The following is a 23,026-nucleotide window of genomic DNA, read 5'->3' as shown; positions in this document are numbered from 1 at the left end:
CAGGTCAGCGCAACATCGAGGGCCAAAAGGCCTGTTCTGCGCTGTATTGTTCTATGTTCTATGTTCTAAGCAAAGATTGGTGATAAGTCAGTTATTTTCAAGTTGGCAAGAACAAATGGATTGGAGTGCCACAGGGATCAGTGCTGGGGCCTCAATTTTTTACAGTCCACATCAATGACTCAGATGAAAGGACCAAATGTATGATTGCTAAATTTGCTGATGACAAAGATAGATAAGCTACAAAGTGACATAGATAAAGTGGGAAGAGACAGAGAAAGAGAGAGTGAGAGTAAAAGAAAGAAAAGGCGGGAGAGAAAGAGCGCTCATTTTTCCTCTCTCAGTGTGGCACAGCAGGCTTGTGGGGCCCCTCAATATTCAACTTCATATCTGCTTGGACCAAAAACAATGGTTTCCCATTATTTAATTGGAGGAATAATCTGCTCATCTAGCACCAGTCTGATAATGTCACAGACTGAAATTTTGTTGTCAGAATTAAATCATCACAAAAGTCTCCATCTACAAAAATTCCATCTACTAAGTTTTTATTGCTATTTATATGTAAAACTCCATAGACAACATCCTCCACCTTCCCCTCATCATCCTTCTCTGTAGCTTCAATCAAAAGGAATCAGATTAGACATTTCTCCGTCATTGTTTTTAAAGCCTTACTCTCAACTGAAGTTAAACTGACAGGCCTGCAATTATGAGGATGTCCTTAACACTTCAAGTAAGGACAAATCATGTGTCACTCATCATCCAATCCTCTCATACCTCCCCAGCATCTAAGAACATTTAGAAGGCTGCAGTATCTTCATGTCCATCTTCATTCGCAGCCTGTTGCAAGCTATCTGAAGAGTAAGCAAAAGCACATTTCATCAACTTTCACCTCATCCACTGTCTCTATCATTTCCACTCTTCTGTCAGCTTTTCTTTAGGAATCATTGACAAAATATTGATTAAATATTACAGTCTTTTGCCTGCACTTCTAAACATGCCGTCCACTTTGTCCAAAACAGGACCAGACTTTACCACCTGCGTAGTTTCTTTTAATACCATTTTACGTTCATGGCCATTCTATTCTAATATTATCTTCCTCAGTTCCATTTTCCTCTTCACTTCTCTCAATGTACCTTAGCTAACCTGGTTCTTGAATCATGCATCAAACACATTCCTTGCTTGTTTCATAATAACCACCATCTGCTTCTCCATCTCAGAATCCCTTGTTTTGGTTCCTTATCTTTACCCCTTGCATGAATACATATTAGCTGGATCTGAAACACCTCCTCAAAGGTCACCAGATGTTCTGGTACAACTTTTCCTGTCAGTTTTTATGTCACAATGATCTCTTCTAAAACCAATGGTCCTCTGCAGATATTTGGTTTAAACTGCATAGCAACAGATTAAGCTTTGCCCTCTTTCTAACTGGGCCAAGGGCATACTGCTCATGCCTTAGCTGCCCTGAACACACTTCAGAAATTCCACACTCTTCCTTTCTCCACTTGCCAATTATTCTAGCATTATTTTCCCAAATGTTGTTTGGGATAGAGTCCCCCATGTCACTTCATTTTTATATATTTCTTGTACATTTCTGTTATTCCCCTACAGATCTGCTTCCCAACTCTTTCACTATTTGGAAATCTGTACGAAACCCCAAATAATGTGATCATGTCTTTCTTCCTTCTGAACGCTAACCAAATAAATTCTGTCCTTGACCACTAAAGGACAGCTCCACTTGGCAACATTGCAACACCTTCCCTAATCAGTACTTCCACCCACCTTCCCTTTTTAGCCCTTTCCTACCTCATGAACATTTTTAACCTTTTTAACATTCAGCATCAGTCCTTACTACTATTAAGTTGTATTCCTATTCCTGCCAATGTGTCATATTCTCACAAGTCCCAAACTCATTCGTTAAATTTTGTGCCTTTACATACATGCATTCTAAATCCTAGTCCAGGGTTCATCTTGGTCTGTGCCTGTCTAATCTTGTGCTGCTTCCTTCTCCAGTGTGATCTAAAACTCTAACTCTGTCATGGATAGCAGTGAGGATTATCACAGCACAGGTAAGAATGAACAGGCAGAAAGGAGATGGATGATCCTCAAGCAGAGTAGAGGAAGGCATATAGGGGAGGGGGCCCTGTGGCTATCTCCCTCTCTAACAGATACACCTTTCTGGATACTGTTGGGGCCTGGACAACTTCTTAGGGGATAAAAGTGGAAGACAAGTCCCTAGCACCATGGGTGGCTCTGATCGGCAAGAGCGGAGGAAGAAGGATGGCATCATGATAGGAGATTCAATAGGAAGGGGGAGAGACAGGAGGTTCTGCTGCTGCAAAAGAGACTCCAGGTTGATAAGCTGCATCCCTGGTGTCTCAGAGCAGCTGTGGACATTCCAGTAAAGGTGTGTGAACGGCCAGTAATCATGGTACATGTCAGTAGCAATAACATAGGTATTGGCAAGATGGTAGAAGAGTAGGATGCTCTTGTGGGAGCTCCTCAGCTTCTCCTGTTCTTTTTCTTCCTTTTTCTTTTTCTCCTTTTTTTCTTCTTCTCTCCCATCAGCACCAGAGCCAACAGCAAGTCCAGGGCAGTGAGCCCTCATGGCCCAGAACAGCATGAGCCACAAACCCTGAAGCAGCGCATGGGCTGCGAGCCCCACAGCAGTGTGGGGAAGAGGCCTGCAGCTGTGCGTGGGCTGCGAGCCCCACAGCAGCGTGGGGAAGACGCCTGCAGCTGTGCGTGGGCTGTGAGCCCCACAGCAGTGTGGGGAAGAGGCCTGCAGCTGTGCGTGGGCTGCGAGCCCCAGAGCAGCGTGGGGAAGAGGCCTGCAGCTGTGCGTGGGCTGCGAGCCCCAGAGCAGCGTGGGGAAGAGGCCTGCAGCTGTGCATGGGCTGTGAGCCCCAGAGCAGCGTGGGGAAGAGGCCTGCAGCTGTGCGTGGGCTGCGAGCCCCAGAACAGCATGAGGAAGAGGCCTGCAGCTGTGCATGGGCTGTGAGCCCCAGAGCAGCGTGGGGAAGAGGCCTGCAGCTGTGCGTGGGCTGCGAGCCCCAGAACAGCATGAGGAAGAGGCCTGCAGCTGTGCATGGGCTGCGAGCCCCAGAGCAGTGTGGGGAAGAGGCCTGCAGCAGTGCGTGGGCTGCGAGCCCCAGAACAGCATGAGGAAGAGGCCTGCAGCTGTGCATGGGCTGCGAGCCCCAGAGCAGTGTGGGGAAGAGGCCTGCAGCAGTGCATGGGGAAGCATCCCTGAAGCATCACACAGACAGCAAGTGAGAGCAGGCAGCTGACGGTGAGTACAGGAGCTGCCAGCCCAAGGTGGCCAAGGAGGAGCCAAGTACCCAGGGTGAAAGAGGGGCCTTGAGCTCTTTTAACTAGAGAACAGATCTTATAGAAGTTTCAACATGCACAGCAGCAAATTACCATGCCTTCTCCTCAGCACTTTGCAAAACCATAATCACCACTTTCCAGAAGGTCAAGGTAGAGCACATGTAAGGACGGGAACACCAGCCCCTGCAAGATTCCTCCAAATGACACTTCATCCTTTCTTGGAATTGTATTGCTGTTCCTTCCCTCTCATTAGGTCAAAACAATGGAACTCACTTCCTAACAGTGTCGTGTGTGTACCAAACCAGATCTGCAGCAATGTCACCTTGAGGACCATTTTTGATGAGCAACAAAGCTGGACTTCCTCAACAGGCCAACATTCCAAGAAAGTTGTAGAATGTTTTAAAACCTTTTTTTTATCTTCAGCCTTGTATTCTTTGTGTAATATAGTCTAAGCAAGATTTCATTGATCTTTAATGTAAGTAAATCAATTACATTTTAATTCTATTTCACCAATGAAAACCAATGCTTTATACTTTCTCTGGTCTTGCTAGCCTATTTTCCTGTTTATAACGGTGCATGCATGTGCACCTTTGGATCCCTTTGCTTTTCAACCTCAATTTGACTTTTACTTCATGACTGATGTGAAAAATTCCTGCCAAAATACACCACCTCACATTTAAATATGTTACCACTTACTTCTCTATTTCGGAAATGTAACAATATCATGTATTTTGGTGAGGCAATCTGCCACACTGACTACTCTTCCCAACTTCACGTCATCTGAAAACTTTAAGAAGATATTTTTGATGAGTCCAAATCATTTAGGGGAATGCAAATAACTGTAGATCCAGCATCAATCCCTGTAGCACACCAATATCTATCAATACCCATCTTCTGACAAATTGCGTAGGTGTTTTTAAACTCTACTCATTGTTTCTGTGCTCTGCTCTATGACCAGTTTGACAACTAATCTGTTACTGTGCCACTGACTCCTCAAGCACTGGCATCAAGGGTCTCCTATCAAAAAGACATTTTGAAAATTCAAATATATTACATCTACTACATTACTCTTATCCCCTCTTTTTCTTGCTTCTTCCAAGAAGTTAATAAGGTAGATTAAGCATGACATTTTTAAATCTCTGCTTTTATACCTTGGGGGTCTCCACGTTTCTTTTTATCTATTACAATTTTGATTCAATAGTCCTTTATCTTCCTCGTCACTAATGTTTGCTAATTGGCTGATAGATCCTTGGACATGGAGTCATACAGTCATACAGCATGGAAATAAAGCTTACAGCCCAAACAGTCCATGCCAAACATAATCCCTACTAAACTAGTCCCACCAGCCTGCTCCTGGCCCATACCCCTCGAAACCTTTCCTATCCATGTGCCTATCTCAGAGCCTTATAAAATGCTGTAACTGTGCCTGCATCCACCATTTCCTCAGGGAGTTCATTACATACGTGAACCACCCACTGTGTTAAAAAAGTCCCTTTTCAAAATCTCTCACTTTAAAAAATATGACCCCTAGTCTTGAAATCCCCCATCCTAGAAAATAATCCCACCTGTACCACACATGATTTTATAACCTCTATAAGGTCAACTCTCAACCTCTTATGCAATAGTGAAAAAAACCCAGCCTATCCAGTCTTTCTTTATAACTCAAACCTTCCATACCCAGCAACATCCTTGTTGCATCAAATATAGGAATCCCGTTAGATGCTCGTCAGTTCTCCAATGCTATTCTCTTTCCTAATCTTTAGCTTTTAAACAAGGATGTCTTACGCTGATTCTACCACTTCTCCGTACAGGCAGATGCAATCCATCAACACCAGAGAATCCATCCTCTCAAGTTTGATGGGCTGATCCTGAAATATCTTTCATCCATGTGAAATACACTGAATGCAATGCTTGGGTTTTTTTCCAAAATAAATCACCAATCTGGAAGATGTATTAGTTTACACCAAGAAGCATATTAATAAAAGGCTGAACTAGCAGCCTGTAGGCTCACCCTTACCTCTGCGAGGTTTTTCTGTATTTTCGCCTATGGGAAAAAAATAAAGCAAAATGAATCGGGGTAGTGGAACGCACTGAGAATATTTTACATTGCACAGACAAAGGAAGGCTGACGATTTTGAGGGTCCTCGTGAACAAGTTAATGAAAACCTTAACCGTTTTTACTCAAGACCAGACTCGGCGCTGAAACGGTTCCGTCCAAGTGCCGGCCTCAAACTCTCTCTTTCACTGTCTAACCCCATATCGCATACCTCCTGTTCCATCCCTCAGTGTTTTCATCTCATGGAAATGTTCAAATAGTTCATGTTCCATAAACTATGATATTTCAATGCGACATGCAAACTGTGGCATCCCAGGGAAGCCGTTAAATTATAGTCATTATTCTGGTCAGCATTTAATTAAGTTTTGTTTTGTGAAGACTGCCAGCAATAAACAGTGGAAGGCGAGTCACCTGCTCACAGAGAGCTGTTAAGCAGCACGGAGCAGATGAACCAGTGCGAGATCACGGTGTCAAATTGCAGTTTACCGTTTGTACAGGCATTAAAATTAATCACATGAGAAATAAAATGATTTCATGCACGCTGGTCCCTGATCTGCACAGCTATCGAGTTTGAGACTGGCACCCGGAGTGGTGCTAACATTCACTCGAACAGTTTTCCCCACATCGACGTGCCTGGTAAACTTTTGAGAGTGAAGTGCATGCAGATAAATGAGTTTGCTTCTTCCCGTTACTTGCATGAATGTCTTAGCGCTACACCAATGAACAAACTAGAATGGAGCAGTGTGTCTAATGTACTAATCCATGACATGAACAATTCGCTTCGTTGTGAGAGAAGCGCCCGGCGGCTGTCCTGCTCACTTGGCTCCCAGTGATTGGTGACACGTCTCATTGCTGGCACAGTTATCACTCAATTCCAGGGTTAAACACTGATGGAGAGGCTGTGGGCTGGAACAGGAAGAGTAGCTGCACTTTGTAATGTCCCAAAAACGTACGGTCGCCTTGCCTTTAATTGCGGGGACTGTGTAGTATGTTTTCAATACTGCCTCAATCAGTTGAAATATTGGTTTCGTGTTATTACTGGCGGCTAATTGTGTTTTAACTCACTGTGGTCAGAATGTGCTTCGCTAATTTTTCCCTAGCTCGTGACCAATAAGCCGAAGGGTTTCTGTTTCTTGGGTCACTGCTCAAAATGCTATTTCCCATACCCCTCTGAAATGCATAACCTTATCCGCCGACAGGAATCGGTTAAAGACGGATTCGATCAGCAGTCAGCTGGCTATGATTTCCCGGCTCTTAAAATCATTAAAATGTGACTGGGGACCGGTGCAGGTTCATTTCGGATGAAATTGTTGCCGCCTGTCCCCAACAAATAAAAGTGTTCCTTCAAGTGCAACTGAAGGCTAGTGTCTGATTACAGGCTCAGTTGTTTCAGAGATTATTTGCTCTGGTGTCACGGTAACGTTGGGAGTTTTGGTTTGAACCTGGTTCTCCTCCCGGTTATGTCCCCCGTGTTGTCAGTAATGACAGACGGTGAACACATCAGTAGCAGGTATCAGCTTCACTCAGACCCAGCTCTTATTTCAGAACCACCCGAGGGATCAACGGATTTCTTCCGTGCACTGAGCTCCCTTTTCAATACAGTACTGATACACCAGCCTACACAACCCAGTGTTAGTGGTAACTGTTCGAGAAGACAGAGAGTGTGTGTTTGGAGGAAAAAGAAAGTGAATGCGGTTTGAAACAACTAAGTTACACACGCGATACTGTGTATCGTTGATGCTGGCTGGAACTTCCAATTCAGGGAAATTAAGGATGGGAAATGAAAAATAAATGTCATTGTACTTACAGTCCCCTGAGTCGCAGCCATATTTTCTCTATCTGTTCCGGTTGCAGATATTTGAGAGAGTTGCTCTCAAACTCTTCGATTTCTTTCGTGGGTGACTCCATGCCTTAAACTCCGCGGCTGGGCTCAAAAGTCAATCTTCGAGCTTCACTTCGAGGAACGGCGGGCTAACAACATGCTTTGAGGACGAGTGCGTGTCAATGGGGAAGCCTCTCCGTGCATGCTACAAGTAGCAGCAGCGTGCATGGTTTCGAGGATGATGTCCAGAATCACACATCGCTTCCCCGGTCTGTTGGTGATAAAGCAGCCGGGAAAGGTCTGTGTGGGATACAACGCGTGCAGCTCCTGTAGCCGCACAGATAAGCGAATGGCAGGGCGGGTTAGCACATGCGCTGCTTCACCCCTTTCCCTTTCTCCACTCAGATTCCAGGGTGTTTCTTTATTCTGGTCCCACACTCACATGCCTCTTTAACACCTCGCTGGGGCTCATGTGTCACGCGTCGACAAATAAGACGAATGCCTTATTAACCCGCAGATGGCACACACCAGTTGCAGGAATTCACAAGGAAATTGTCCGAGTCACTCTCTCAGCCACATATATCATCCTGCCTTGTAAAAACTCAGAGCGGAGCTCGCAAATTCAGCCCGAAATACCGCACAATATCACGTTTTGGAGAGTTTTTTTTGTTCAACAAGAAAGCAAACAAATACAAAACAGTCTAAAAGAGCAGTTGTATTGGAGAGAAAATGCGTGCTTAAAAGAAAAGTCGACCACGGGTGGTTGTGAATGCAGAGGACCTGTCCAAAAGCAGGGCATTGGGTTGATGATTGGAATTTGAAGGAAATGGCTAGACCAGTAGATATTAGATAACTGGCAGCTAAATGCAATTGTGGATAAGTAACTCGTGCTAGTTTACAGCAACACCACGGTAAAAATACTCACCCAGCTGAAAGATTCACTTCGTTTTTCTCTCTTTCCTCAGTAAGTGTTGTCTACTTATTTCCAGTTTGTCCGTGCACGGAAGCTATGCTCACCTAAAGCTCCCTGCTAGTCACACAAGAGGATATGATACAAAAGTTTGCCCCAGTGCAAGTTAATTACTAATTGTTCTTATTTCTCAATTTGTTGACTGACTGCAACATTACATGAGTGCCAGTAAACCAGACCAGAAGCAGACATTGGTCAGGGAACTCCCTCCAGTGCAACTTTATAAATTATCAGGACAATTTGTGACAAACAAAACACAAAGTCCTTTTTCTGCTAAAAAAAACACAAATTATCCCAGGATTCACTGTGTCGGAGTGTGGTAGGAGGCTATTGGGCCCATTGTTTCTGGAGTATAGAAATGTTTTGTTTCCCATGTTGGACTGTCATCCACCTTCTGTAAAATTCACATTTTCCCCAGCCCAGCGAGATCCACATCTGCATGTCTTCAGTAATACCTGTGGGAAAGCCAAACCTGACAAATGTGCATCTGTTCAAGGCCCCCTATGACATGCCACAAAGTTATATGTTACTAAAGATAAATGTGAAAAGATGTTGTGAGGTTAAGTTCCTTATTTAAATGCTTGGTCATACAGAATTTAAACGTTGTTCAGAGAGTCATTAATCAAAGTATTTCCTCTTGCATTCACAAGGACTGAAAGCCAAGAATAAACCCTCACCTGTCAGGATTATCAATATTTAGACTCTGTCTGGGTGTTGTGTTATTACCATTCAGAGGGAAGCTGGTGGTATTGTTGCAGGGTGATAGAGCCCAAGGCGAGAGCTCTTGGGACACCAGCTTGAGTACCATCATGGCAAACTGTGGCTTTTGAATTTAATAGAGTCATAGAGGGAAACAGACCCTTTAGCCCAACTTGTCCATGCTGACCAAGTTTCCTAAACAGAACCGAACTGAATTAAAATCTGCATGTGTAAATTAGTCTAATTGTAGCCATTGGCAGTTGTTACAGAAGACAATGATTACCATGGCTTGGCGTGGGTCATGGGTAGAAGTGGGCTGTGCCATCTGCCTGGCTGTAGCAGGCTGCATGTAGCAGCTGGCCAATTGTGTTCCATGTACTAATGGCATCAACTATTACCCGATGGGAGGAAGGGTTGGGCAAGAGACAGAAAGGATGAGGGTGAGATGCAGCTCCCTGTAACTGTCTGAGGGGCTTTTCATTGCCCAGCCATGTTCTGCGATGGCGAGGGGTGCACAGGAGCAGGGTCTGTCAGTGATTCGGAACATGTGCATTGCTGGTGATGGACACTATCATCTTTGCAGGATCCACAATTGGTGAGATTTTGGACGGGTGGACAAAGTAACTGGACTCTACAGCTTTGAAAACACAACGCACAGGCCACAAACCCTGGAAAATGACTGTGAACTGTAAACACAGACGAGATTGCTGGCAGCTGCTGTTTATTCACTTTGCTGTAATGTAGCACTGCAAACCCATGTCCCTGAGCATGTGCGGGCACTATGCCACCTACTGGTGGCAGTCACAATAAACACAGCTATCTGCTTCTAAAGGAAATCTGTCATCCTGGTCCGGTCTGGCCTACACGTGACTCCAGACCCACAGCATTGTGGTTGACTTTTGAATGACCTCTGAAAGAGCCCAAAATTCAGTCTTTTCTTGGAAGAGTTCTGGAATTCAATCGAAACAAGTGTGGGGCGGTGCACTTGGCCGGGGCAGGATAGGGCACGGGAATATATGATGAACACCAGGACTTTGGAAAACATGGAGGATCAGAGGTGTGCATGTACACCAATCCATTAAGGTATCAGACAGGTAGATAAAGCAGTTAAGAAGACATATGTGATATTTGCCTTTATTGGCCAAGGCATAGAATTTAAGACCAAAGAGGTTATGCTGGAACTGTATGAAATGTTGGTTAAGCCACAGCGAGGGTATTGTGCATAGTCCTGGAATCTACATCATAGGATGGATGTAATTACACTGGAGATGATGTAGAGGAGAGTTACCAGGATGTTGCCTGGCCTGGAGAGAGATTGGACAGACTGGGGGTGTTTTCCTTGGAGCAGGGGAGACTAAGAGGGACATGTTTGAGATGTATAAAGTTGTGTGGGGCATAGGCAGGAAGAAACCTTTCTCCTTGGTGAAAGGATCAATGACCATTGGCATTGGGCGTGGGGATGGATTCAATGCAAGAGGCTGGAAGAGGAAAACTGTAAGGAAAAACTGGGATTCTGGAACTCGCTTGTCTGAATGGGTGAATGAGGCAGAATTCCTCAATATATTTTAGAAGTATTTAGATGTATACTTGCGATGCAAAGGCATGCATGGATATGGGCCAAGTGCTGGATAATGGGGTTGGAATAATCAGGTTGTCAGTGAAGACTCAGTGGGCTGAAGGGCCTTTTTCTGTACTGTAAACCTCTATGATTATAAAAACTGGAGTTTGGCAACAAATTCTAGCCTTTCCAGCAAAGCCCACATCTTATACAAAAATAAAAGAGGAGAAAATTCCAAAATGGAAGACTTACTGGTGAAGACAGAAACAGAGTTAGATTGAGACATAGTTTACAGCTTAGACCTCACGTTATGAGGAGCTTTTAATTGTGGAATACTGATTCACATCCAAGTTTCACATAACCTGTTGAAAAATTAAACAGATGAAATAAAAATCTCCAATGTGGATATTTTTGTTCTGAAGGCAAAAGTATAGTTATATATCTACACAGTTATTATTTTAAAAATAGTCCTGCCTGGATGTTAAATACAGTCAGAAAGCTTTGATTTACTGCCTGGTCTCCATTCAAGAAATGCAGTAATCAGACTCCCTGGTTCCTGTGTCTCTCACTGATAAACTGAAACATAACAACACAGGTCAACAACGCCTCCACAATGCCACCCCTTCCCATTGACCTCCCACAGTCAGATGATCCATTTTGACACTAAATAAAAGTGAATGGTGTTTAAGAGACAATAGATGTAAAGTTTTTTTTAATTTTAAAATGTTTACTCTAAAAGCTATATTTAGTTTATAAAAGCTAATAAAATGCTCTCTCTCCTTGACAACACTTATATCACTGAAATGTGTGTATTGAATTTTTGACTTCTATTTTGCTTGCAAACTTCAAGGGTTAAGTTCAAACAATTTCTTCATTTATTACGAGGAGACCTGTTACAAACGTAGAAAACGTTTGAAAGGACAGTAGAGAAAAAGCAGCAGCCTGAAGGGCAGCTAAAACGATTATAAAAATTTGACAATGACTTCAATGTTATCAGGAAGGGGCCATGTTATCAAGGAAGTCAGTCAGATTGTCAACAAACATTCTCCCTGCGAGTCCTTGAAACTCATCACAAGCATTCACCTCTTTGGCTAGGGTGAATGACATAGTTGTGAATGTGACTATTTCCACCTAAAAATGTTCCATACCCTGAAATCCCAGCTGAAGAAAATAGTTACACAAAATCCAAAGATCTTGGTCTCTGGGTATCTTGTCTGAGGATGATACTTCATTCTGTACAAAGTGGGTACCTCAAGGTGTCAGTGGGAAAATGCCCATTTGAAAAATTGAGGCTGTCATTCAAAAGAAAAGTTAGATATTATTCAAAAGGGTTTATTTCATTCAATTTTAATGGTAGAAAATGAAGTTTGGAGTGATCTGTATCCTCTCCAACAACCAGCTTTGTTTATTGCTTTATCTGTATCACCTTCTCAAAATCATCAACAGCATTGCCACTTTAATAACTGATGAACCCCGGTTGGAATTCATAACCATGAAAGCTTTCAGGATCATAAGAAAGCTTCCCTTATATATTTGATGAGTCTAAGTAGCTTAACTCTGGATTCACAGCTGGAGGCACAGATGATCAAGGAGCAAGAGGACTAGAGGCACATACCTGAACACATTACTGTAATCATGTGCACAATAGCTTGATTGAGTTCATTGCTAAGTAAAACATTATGGAAGCAGCGACTCTCAGAAGCCTTCATTCCTGTTTAAACAAACTGCGATGAACTCATCAGCTCAAGGCCAAACAAGTAAGAAGCTCTACTTTGGATGACTGGAGGAAAGCAGGAGACTTCAATTTGTCTGTTGACAATTCGGGTCATGACGCTTCTTCAGATTTTCTGAAGAAGGGTCCCAACCCAAAACATCAGCTTTCCTGTTCCTCTGAAGCTGCCTGGCCTGCTGTATTCATCCAGCTCCATCCTGTGTTGTCTCTGACTCCAGCATTGGCAGTTTTTGCTATCTCTGACTTCAGTTCATCTATTGACTCTACACCAGATCTTTTGTATGTAGATATTGTAAGATGCATGTCACATGATGATGGTTTTCTTATGGAACACTTTATAATGTTCCATGAATTATACAGTGCTGTAAGCAAAGCCAAAGTGATGCTGAACTATCTAGCAAGTGCCTGTACAGTTAAGTTTAGTTAATGCAAAGGACAACTATGTGACAGTGCAGCTAATGTGGCAAGAGATAGTAAAAACTGCCGATGCTGGAGTCTGGGATAACACAGTGTGGAGCTGAATGAACACAGCAGGCCAGGCAGCATCAGAGGAGCAGGAAAGCTGACTTTTTGGGTCAGGACCCTTCTTCAGAAGAAAGGTCTTGAAATGTCAGCTATCCTGCTCCTCTGATGCTGTCTGGCCTGCTGTGTTCCTCCAGCTCCATACTTTGTTAACGTGGCAAGAGGCTGGAATGCCAAGAAGCAAAACCTTGGAGGAATAAAAGTCTACTATGTATATTCCATTCACTGGACATATATTCCATTTAGTAGACATAAAGTGAATCTTGTTGGCTATACTACAGATGATGGCTCGCTGAATATAGTATTTTCTTTGCTGTTATACATTAAAAGTACACATTTTTCCCTGCCTCAAAAAAAATACATTTTGGAGTCCTGATTCTACAGTACTGAAAAAAGATACAAGGACTGAAGTTGGCATTTTGGAGGACAGCTGGAGGAGTAGAGAGTATGTCTGCATGTTTAGAACATTGGAATAATTTGTTAGATAGTTTCCACGAATCCAACATGGTCATTCAGAATATGAAGATTGCCTTTCATATATGTTCAAAGCTCTACATGTCACACTCTCATTTCATGAAAGAAACCTGAAAAAGTTTTGATGAAATTGACCTCAAAGCAAAAGCAAACCTCCCTGATGTAGACTACACTGTGCAAATTAGAAAACGATGAGAAAAAAGTCCAAAATGGTAATACACTTAATGCTGATGAAATGCTTTCTTCCACAGACAAGTTCTGATTGAAATCCTTTATTCCTTTGGATGGATTCACTTGAAACCAACTTGAAATAAACAGCAATCACATATAAAAACCTGGCAAGCAACAGTTCATTTTTAGACTATTTAGAAAAACAGCAGTGTGAAGGTGTAAAACTTCTGATGAAACATTATCCTGATGATGTTGATGTCATACCTGTTGGAGGAATAAAGCACTTCCAAGCTTCTATCAAGGAAAATTATACAGAAAAAGGGAATTTATACCAGCAGAGCCTATATCAAGTCATTATCTGAGATAGAATTCAGTTAGTTTTTCCTTAATGGAGAATCAATATTGCAGGTCTTTTTTTTGTTTCTAATAGTATGAGACTACTCAGGAGAAAGATCATTTTTATAGCTGAGAAAAGTCAAACATGAGCACATGCTGTAAGAAACATTGTCTGCGCAGCACATTATGTTCATCGAAAGCAATAAACATTGTAGCTTATCATTTGAGGCCATCATCAGTGACTTTGCTGCTCAAAAATCAAAAAAGAAAATGTTTTAACCTTTATAGCATTGCTATTCCTATCTTGTATATGATGTTCTGAGTAATTGTTCTTGTATTGCTGTGGATTAAACATTTTCACATTAAGATGAAATTATATTTTTTTCCCCTTTGAATGTATCTCATACTGCAAATTAGCTTATTGAAAGATATAGATTTTAGTTAGATTTTAGTTTTTCATTGAATCTTCACCAATACATTGATGCCGTAATAAAAGTTAGATATTTCTATTTTGATTGCTCTTTCTGTTGAATAATACATTTTGTTTGGGTAATGTCGGGACCTCTTATGCTTAGGGGCTCAGCGAGCATTCCACATGCACCCTACTCAGTTTATGCCTGTGAATCTCTGTTCATCACTTCTATTACTGTTTTCTATCCTCTGCAGAATTCATGTGAGAGAGAACGGGTGTAACCCTTACGGATGGCCAGATAAATTACTGTTTCTATCCCTCTGTAACTAAAGCAAGGCCACGTAAAATACACTTGAATATGTCAAACACAGAAATTCTTATTGTGAAGGCAATACTTCATTCAAAAATAACAAAGAAATTATTTGCCCAATCAGAAAATTGATCTTTTCTCCTGTCGGACTATGATCTTTGATGAGACTAAGAATTCTTTTTCAAAACATAAATCTCCAATCTAATTTGCATCATATAAATGGTCATATTGTGGCTTCTACACAGGTTGTCACAAGTACAAGGAGCACTTCTATCTGCCTTACTGTTCACACCTGCATGCTGACAGACAAATATAAAAGCAGGCACAATTGCTGGAAAACACTTTGGTGTAATTGACTGCCCCATAAAGTGTCAAGCAATCTCCCTTTGACAGATTAACATTTGGAAATATTACACTTTCATCAAAAACACATTTATCTGATGTCCAAGTCCTCTGCAGCAAATACAGGGAAAGGAGTAGGCAAAGTCCTGCTTTGGCTTCGATCTGCGCTCAATATTCTGATTACAGACATCCAGAGTGTTCTTGGCATGCCATCCTAAGGAGTGAAAACTAATCAACCAGAATGTCCACAATGAAATACAATGGACTGGCCTCCATTGGAAAATCTCTGTATTTAACTATTGGGTGAGAAATAGATCAAACTCCCTTGATATATTTGATGACTAGATAATTACAATTAGCCCAGGTGGTGGCCTCAAATGATGCAAAGAGATTGAGAGGGTGAAAATTGCACTGTAATAATGTGAGAAAGGAAAAGATTTACTGTGGTGTTTGGAACCAGCCGCAAGTGGGTCTCATTAGCTATGAGATTGTTGATTGGGGTTGTTAACATGGGCCAATCGGGAAGCTCTGGCTGGGAGATATAAACGGGAGATTGAGAAGGTCTCCTCACACTAGGACCTGGCTTCTAGCCAGCTGATCAAAGCCCATGTACTGTGCACACATAAATAAAGGATGATTTGGTAATGGGATGCCAGCCTCAGTGCAGTTATTTCATTTACTGAATTAACAATCCTAGTGGAGAGCTCCAAAGAATTGGGTAAGTGTGAACTAAAATTCAGGCATGAATGAAGAAATCATTATGTTAGGTAAGGCAAACAGTGCAAAGTGAGGAAAGCTGGTGTCACAGCATATCAGATGAAGACTGCAATCACATCATGTTAAACACATTGGTACCACAATACAGTACATTAAATTAAACATATTGAATCACAACGTTTATGAGACACAGAGATACAACAATATTACTGAGCTGCAATGGTGCTGGATGATAAGAGGGAATATAACACTCCCAGCCACTTGACATTCCATTGTCACTGCTGTATTTCCCATTCTCAATATATTGGTAGTTGCCATTGATGAGAAAACTAACTGGATCAGACACATTCACTACTATGGCTACAACCGCTGGTCAAATGACAAGAGTGCTGCAGTGAGTAGTAACGCAAAGCCTGTCACCCATCTATAAGGCACAAGTTAGGAGAACAATGGAATACTGTTTTCTTTGTGAATGACTACAGGTCCAACAACACTCAAAAATTGCAACATTACCCATGATAAAGCAACCATCAGTTCACTGCATAAAAAATTCACTCTGGCCACAACTATGCATAATACCAGCAATCTGCAACACCGACAAGATGTTCTACAGCATTTTGTCAAGATTTCTTTGACACGATGTCTTCACTGTTGCTTGGTCAAAATTCTAGAACTCTGTTCCTAACACCATTGTTCCATCGCGTTCACCACTGCAGTTCAAGAAGTTGGTTCATCACCTCCTTTTCAATGTAAAAGTAATACCACCGTACACCCAGATGTCTATAGGTCTGCTCCCATATTAGACAGAGAGAGAGAGAGAGATGACTGGTATTGTGCTTAACCCGAGGGTCACCCCACCTCTGGTGAGGGGTGAAGTTGGGAAGGCAAATCCTGCATGGAGAAGCTCAGCCAAAGTGGGAATTGAACCCATGCTGTTGGTATCACCCTGCATCACGGGCCAACCATCCAGCCTGCGAAGGTAACCGGCCACTCTCAAAGAGAATTAGACAATAAATGGTGACTCTGCCAGGGCTGCTCACATCCCATGAACAAATAATAAGATGTCACTAACTGAGAAATACCCTATTACTGCATTGTTAAAAGAGCCAAATGTATCTACAGATACTTAAATGAGGCAAAATGGTGACAATGCAAACTGAGCTATGCATTATGACGGTAGAGCTCCAATTTTCCGTCTGCCACATAGTTGACCAGGGATCCAGCCTGTTATTTTGACCTGGCACTGGCTTATGTCAGAAGGATTTGCAGGTTGATAATCAATCCGTTTGGTCACATTGTGAATGCACCTTTCTTGGGCATCAGACCCTGGGATGAGACTGAACCCAGAGCTGCTGGTCCAGAGGCCAGGATGCTGCCTGTGCCACAAGACTTCCTAAGTAACTTGCTGAAGGTTATGAGGTTTGGTCAGGGTAATGCTGTTGATACGGGTGCGGGTAAACATCCAGGTTGTGTCAGATATAATCCGACACAACAAACCTGAGGGAAAAATGATAGTTTATGGGGTAAAAAAGGGTAGTAACGACTTGTGTAAATTGGCCTGGCTGACAGGAAATAGACAGTGGTGACTAATGCAGGTATTTCAAACTGGAAGATGCTTTGCAGTGGAAGAATACATTTTTCACACAGCAAATGGCTAGAAACAGAAATGTACTGCCCAACCATGTGCTGGAGGCAGGTTCAACACAGGCACTTAAGAGGGAATTAGATTGCCATTGGAAAAGTAAGAATGTGCAGCGTAAAGGGTGAAGGCCAAGGATTGACACAGCTACTTCATCATTTGCTAACATGTACTCAGATCCTGAAATAGTGAGAACATTCAATGCAAACCAGTTGCAACTGCAATGAACTGCCAAAAAAAAACATATACTAAATGTTTTGCCACTGGCACATGTCACTAAAAGGAAACAGAGCAGACTAACCGTTTCAAAAACTGAAAAACTTTAGAAACTTACACTTGGATAAATGTTACGTATGTTTTTTTCCTTCATGTAGCCAATGCACCCAAAAGGGGCCAAACAGGACTCTGACTGTGAAGTCAAAATTGCTGTCATAAATTGTTACCATCACTGAGTCTCGTGCTGATCTTTGTGGAACATCCTAAATAACCAACCATTACTCCAGCTCTGTTTCCAATCTTAAGCCAGCTGGCAATCAAATCTGTTACTTGTCCCCTGGCTCAGCGCTCTGTTACTTTATTAATTTGTCTATATCAGGGCACATTAGCAAGGATCTTTTAAAAATCCATATAAATTGAAATTAGCACATTAGCTACTGGCTCCGTCACCTCTTCAGAGAAAATCAATAAGGTTGATGATGTAAGATTTTCTGCTTGAAATCCATGCTAACTTTTCATTCTTTTTGCTTCTAACTGTTCTGCATTTCTCTCCTTGCATATGGATTCCATTGTTTTTACTGTCATTGTTGTTAATAATCACTTGAATATAATTCTTTGGTAGCAAGTTTTGAGAAGATTTGTAGCTCAGGTTGAGGTTCTGGATGTGAGTTTGCTCGCTGAGCTGGAAGGTTAGTTTTCAGACGTTTCGTCACCATTCTAGGTAACATCATCATTGATGAAGCTTCACCAGAGGCTCACTGATGACGTTACCTAGAATGGTGATGAAACGTCTGAAAACTAACCTTCCAGCTCAACGAGCAAACGCACATCCATAATTCTTTGGAACTGTCTTGTCTCTGTCTACAAATAGGAAATATGTTAGTTATCCACCAGTACTGCAACTCTTGCAAACAACTAATGCCAGTAAGTCCTCACTTACCGCTGCAGTTGTGTTAAAAAGTACAACTTTCAAATGAAACAGCACCAAGCAAATCAAAGTTTCCCATTATAATCCAAATAGGCTCTGCAGGCAGGTTCAGTTGAAGCTTTGCCATCAGAAAAAAGTTGAAACAATATAACCTGCAACTTGACATGCTGTACTTTCCTTAACTCCTACATTCATAAACAAAATACTTCTAAAAGTGTAATAAATTTTATAAAAGATAAAAGAAATAAGCTGACTTTTTCTATATAACTTGAGCTTGCTGACTCTCTTGTTCCCTGGCCTCTGCTCACCAGCGTCTGACCCTTCGGTTGACCTACTTGCCTACGTCCTAACCTTCACCACTTATAATGCTCGCTGATCCTCCCTTTCACCGAAACTTCAGCTCATCACCCTGCCTGCTTGCTGCTCCTCTCTCCTGAGCTCTTGCTGTGTGTGAGAGGCCACCAGATGAATTGTGAACAGCTGCTTTGGGTAGCAGAGGGGCAGCAAGACGAAGGGTCAGTGAGATGGATGCTCAACATGTGGGAAGCTCTAGCAGGGGCTAAGACAGTCAGCAAGCAAGAGGATCAGCAGCTGGGAAGGTCAGTGAGAGGGAACATCAGCAGATAAGAGAGGAGTCGGCCAGAGGAAAGTTTAACTGCTGCATTGTGGGAGTGAGACGGAGTGGTGAATGGCCAGGTTGGAGAGGATGAAAGCCAACGATGACCAGGAAAGTCAAAGAAGAGCCAACAGGACGGGTGGTAAATGGAGAAGGCTAGAAAGTGACTGGGGAGAGTTGGGAAGATGGACAGCAACCAAATTGCTTTGGAGAAGGTGCAGAGGAGGTTCACCAGGATGTTGCCTAGTATGGAGGTGCTAGATATGAAGAAAGATTGAGTAGATTAGGATTATTTTCATTAGAAAGATGGAGATTGAGAGGGAACCTGATTGAGGTCTATAAAATCATGAGGAGTATAGACAGGGTGGATAGCAAGAAGCTTTTTCCCAGAGTGGGGGAATCAATTACTAGGGGTCATGAGTTCAAAGTGAGAAGAGGAAAGTTTAAGGGAGGTATGTGTGGAAACTTCTTTACACAGAGGGTGGTGGGTGCCGGGAACGCATTGCCAGCGGAGGTGGTAGACGCAGACACGATAGTGTCTTTTCAGATGTATCTGGACAGGTACATAGATGGGCAGGGAGCAAATGGACACAGACCCTTAGAAAATAGATGACGTTTAGACAGAGGATCTCGGTCGGCGCAGGCTTGGAGGGCCGAAGGGCCTGTTCCTGTGCTGTAGGTTTCTTTGTTCTTTGTTCAAACTATCTCCCCACATTAAGAGTTATCATGGTGCTGATCTTTTGTCATGTGGAGCTTTGCACACATGCATCAGTTTGGGTTCAAGTCACTCTGCCTGAGCAGAAGGCAAGTTTAATAAATACCTTCAGGCCTAGTCTCCCTTCTAAACACTTTAGTTCAAATTAAGACTAAATGCTACAATACATAATCATTGAGATAGGCTAGACACTTTTGGCTGTATTGACTATTTTCTCCATGTGCTTCTTTCTACGTTTAACACACTGCTTCTGCCCAAACTATGCAGAGTAGCTCTGTGCCATAATCATAGGAGGGCTCCAGGATCCTAAAGCCCTTGCACAACATTGAGAACATTAAAAAATCCAGTGCAATTCTTTCACACCGACATCCGCTTGATGCAGAAAGCAGTTTGTCCAAATAGCTCAAGCGGCAGCAGCTTGTATTTCTTACAAAACATCTGAGTGCATGTAAGTCACTGCTGCGATCCTGTCAGTGTGGATTCTAATGTAACATGATTTATGTTGAAGTCATGAGATTAGCCAGCATTCTTTTCAAAACCATCATAGAACTTTTTAGCCGCTTGAGCACTTTGAAAAATACGAAGTATTTTTACCTCCTTTATCCATACATACTGAGTGTTGGCAAATAAACTGAGTATTTCAGAAATGCTTGGATTCATCAAGTTGTATAGCCAGGAAATTGTCATGCAGTCGATCAATGCACTGCAGACTGTTTTTTGACATTAAATCAATTCTTTCTTAAACAGTGCCATTTGGTATCGTTACTTTCACGTTCCTTGCCCTCTCGTTTGACATTTGCTTCTCTTGCAATTTCAGTAGCACACAGTATTATCAACTCTTCAGCAATTGTATGCAATCTCTTTGCTTTAGCAATTTTCTGCACCAATAAGTAAGAAGAAACCACAAAGCTTTTTATCAGCAGTAGCTGTGGACTTAATTATTGCTTTAGAAGCAAACAGATGCTGAGTTTTCTTCTGCTTCAAAAAAAACAAATGTTACTTGTCTTTATACATTTCATGCTTGATAAATTAAATGTTTCCATAATTTGGGGGGTTTCAAAGATAGTCTGACATCAGTAGTAGGTAAAGTGCTAGAATCTGTAATAGATGATGAGATAACTGACACTTAGAACATAATAAGGGATTGGGCAACATCAGTATGGATTTCTGAAAGGGAAATCCTGTCCGAGTAGCCTGTTAAAAGTTGTTTTGAAAATGTAGCAAATAAAATAAATAAGGGGCAACTTGTGAATGTGGTGTATTTGGATTCTTTCAAAGTTTTCAATAAGGAGCCATACAGATTAGTAAGCAAAATTAAAGCACACGAAATGGGGGTAGTAGACTGACAAGGGATGAGAACTGGTTAATGGACAAAAACTGAGAGTAAGAATAAATGAGCTATTCTCAGGTTAGAAGACAGTAACAATCAGGTTACTCATGACCCAGCTATTCAAAAACTGCAACAATTATTTGGACATGTGGATGATTGGTATCACTGTTACAAAACTACATGTGAATTTTGGGAAGGTTGCAAGAAGACCTCCAGGACATTTAGAGATGCTGAATGTATGGATAAAAACTGACAGAAGGAATACAATGTGGAAAACTATGAAACTAAACACTTTGTTTTGAAATGTTGAACTTCAAAAGTATCAGTGGAGTTTACCACTAACTCCATTTGGTTTTTTAAGCACATTAAATATCAAATTAAGGTACATTTTAATGTACAAAACTATCTTTCATTTTCTTGGTGTTTTATGTTGTTACTGCCAAAATAACTCAATTACACATTATGTGAAGAAGAATCTACTGGGTTCCAAATTTATGTCATGCTCATTTGCTGTCCAAAGTCTAATCAAAACCATGACCTTTTGCTTAATAGGAAATGAACCAGAAACAATTAAACACAGCATTAACCATGGGCTTGTTTTGTGTCTCGTTACTCAAACATTCAAAATTCCAGACTTATTTCATCAGTGTTAATTATGTTCCCAAATTTTGTTTTTTTATGATCCCCACTAATGACAATACCAGAGAAGCCTCATTCCAGTGTCTAACCTGGCTTCATAGATCCTAAGTTTAATTTTTGCAATTGATTCCCATGTCAATTTCTCATTGAACATAATCACATGAGGGCTCAGAAGGGGTGGACGCTGGGAAGTTGTTTCCGTTAGGCAGGGAGACTAGGACCCGTGGGCACAGCCTTAGAATTAGAGGGGGTCAATTTAGAACGGAAATGAGGAGACATTTCTTCAGCCAGAGTGGTGGGCTTGTGGAATTCAGTGCCACGGAATGCAGTGGAGGCCGGGATGTTCAGTGTAGTCAAGACAGAGATTGATAAATTCTTGATCTCTCAAGGAATTAAGGGCTATGGGGAGAGTGCGGGTAAGTGGAGTTGAAATGCCCATCAGCCCGAAGGGCCGAATGGCCTTACTTCCAATCCTTTGTCTTATGGTTTTATGGTCTTATGAGGCTGCCAACATTCTTTAACAAATGAGCACAAATTTATGATGTATAAGAAAAAAAACATAAACTGTCAAAAAGTTTCAATTTTTTTTCCAGTAATAGCATTTACTGACATTAAGTCCCAGTGAAGGATAATTTCCATAGCAACTCTTTAGACTTTTTGAAGTTTAATTGACTCTTTTTAGTTTTGATGCCCAAGAAAAACCTTTCCAGTTCCATTAGCCTAAACCCCTTCTCAGTTCTGACAGCTTGAAAACTTTGACATGACCACTCACAGCTTGGAGACTTTGAAAATTAAACATTTCCAGTCTGCAAATTTCGACATGACTAACCGTCTTTCCTTCTGCTAGGGTGAAGCAGTTCTTCTGAACTGTAAACCTGATTCTTCAGAAATAAACCCTATTGAGCTTATGGCTCTGAGCTTCCTTTCTTAGCTCTGACTGAGACCATCTGCTTGGGCAGGCCCACAGCAATGGTGCTATGTTATTGGCAGGAAGCTGACCCTTTGGTGGCAGACCCAATGTCTAAGGTAGCACCTTCTTCTCCTCGCAGTCCCAGTTTGTGCTTTTCTAGCCTTTGCCTGACCAGGAACCTGCTTCTGTTAAGGCTCTCCCTCATTGCTGAGCTCAATGAGGATGTAGCCTGTCCCCTTCTCCATTCTCTCAGCAGGCAGTCAATTGGTTAGCCGGTTGCCTCCGCCAACCTCTGCTGCCCAGCTGAAACACCAGTCTGACACTTCCACTTCCATGATCGGGCCATTGGGGGATTCAGCAGAAAGCCAGTGAGGAACTCAGAAAAAGGCTAAAGATGGTGGGCAGGCAGAGGATGAGTGACATGCTACTTGAATAGACCTGATATTTGATGTAGCTTTGGAAAGAAAGGCTTTTGAAAGACACAAATGCTTATAACTTCCAGGCTTCCTTATGAAGAGCCCAGCTCTTAACGAAGAGTGATGCTATAAAATCTCATACTTTGGTGTGGACAGCTTTCATATTTTGATT

At 42.0% G+C, this 23,026-nt stretch overlaps 1 protein-coding gene across 4 annotated transcripts in view; it reads right to left on the bottom strand.

Moving 5' to 3' along the window:
- LOC125451703 (dual specificity calcium/calmodulin-dependent 3',5'-cyclic nucleotide phosphodiesterase 1A-like) overlaps positions 1-23,026 on the bottom strand; it is a 793,424-nt gene that overhangs the window by 580,891 nt on the left and 189,507 nt on the right. The window contains exons 1-2 of one of the 4 annotated variants that reach the window (XM_059645777.1): positions 7,188-7,669; positions 5,342-5,368 (exon numbers count right to left, since the gene is read on the bottom strand). The exons of the other annotated variants lie outside the window; for them this stretch is intronic. Coding sequence (XP_059501760.1) covers positions 5,342-5,368; positions 7,188-7,288 — 128 coding nt within the window. The 5' untranslated portion in view covers positions 7,289-7,669. Of the gene's footprint in view, positions 1-5,341; positions 5,369-7,187; positions 7,670-23,026 lie in introns of those variants that run through there. 4 annotated transcript variants of the gene reach the window in all.

The sequence above is a fragment of the Stegostoma tigrinum genome, chromosome 5, assembly GCF_030684315.1.
Source record: "Stegostoma tigrinum isolate sSteTig4 chromosome 5, sSteTig4.hap1, whole genome shotgun sequence".
Classification (NCBI taxonomy): Eukaryota; Metazoa; Chordata; class Chondrichthyes; order Orectolobiformes; family Stegostomatidae; genus Stegostoma; species Stegostoma tigrinum.
Note: the sequence above shows the minus strand (reverse complement) of the source record. Positions and strands in the feature narration are given on the sequence as shown.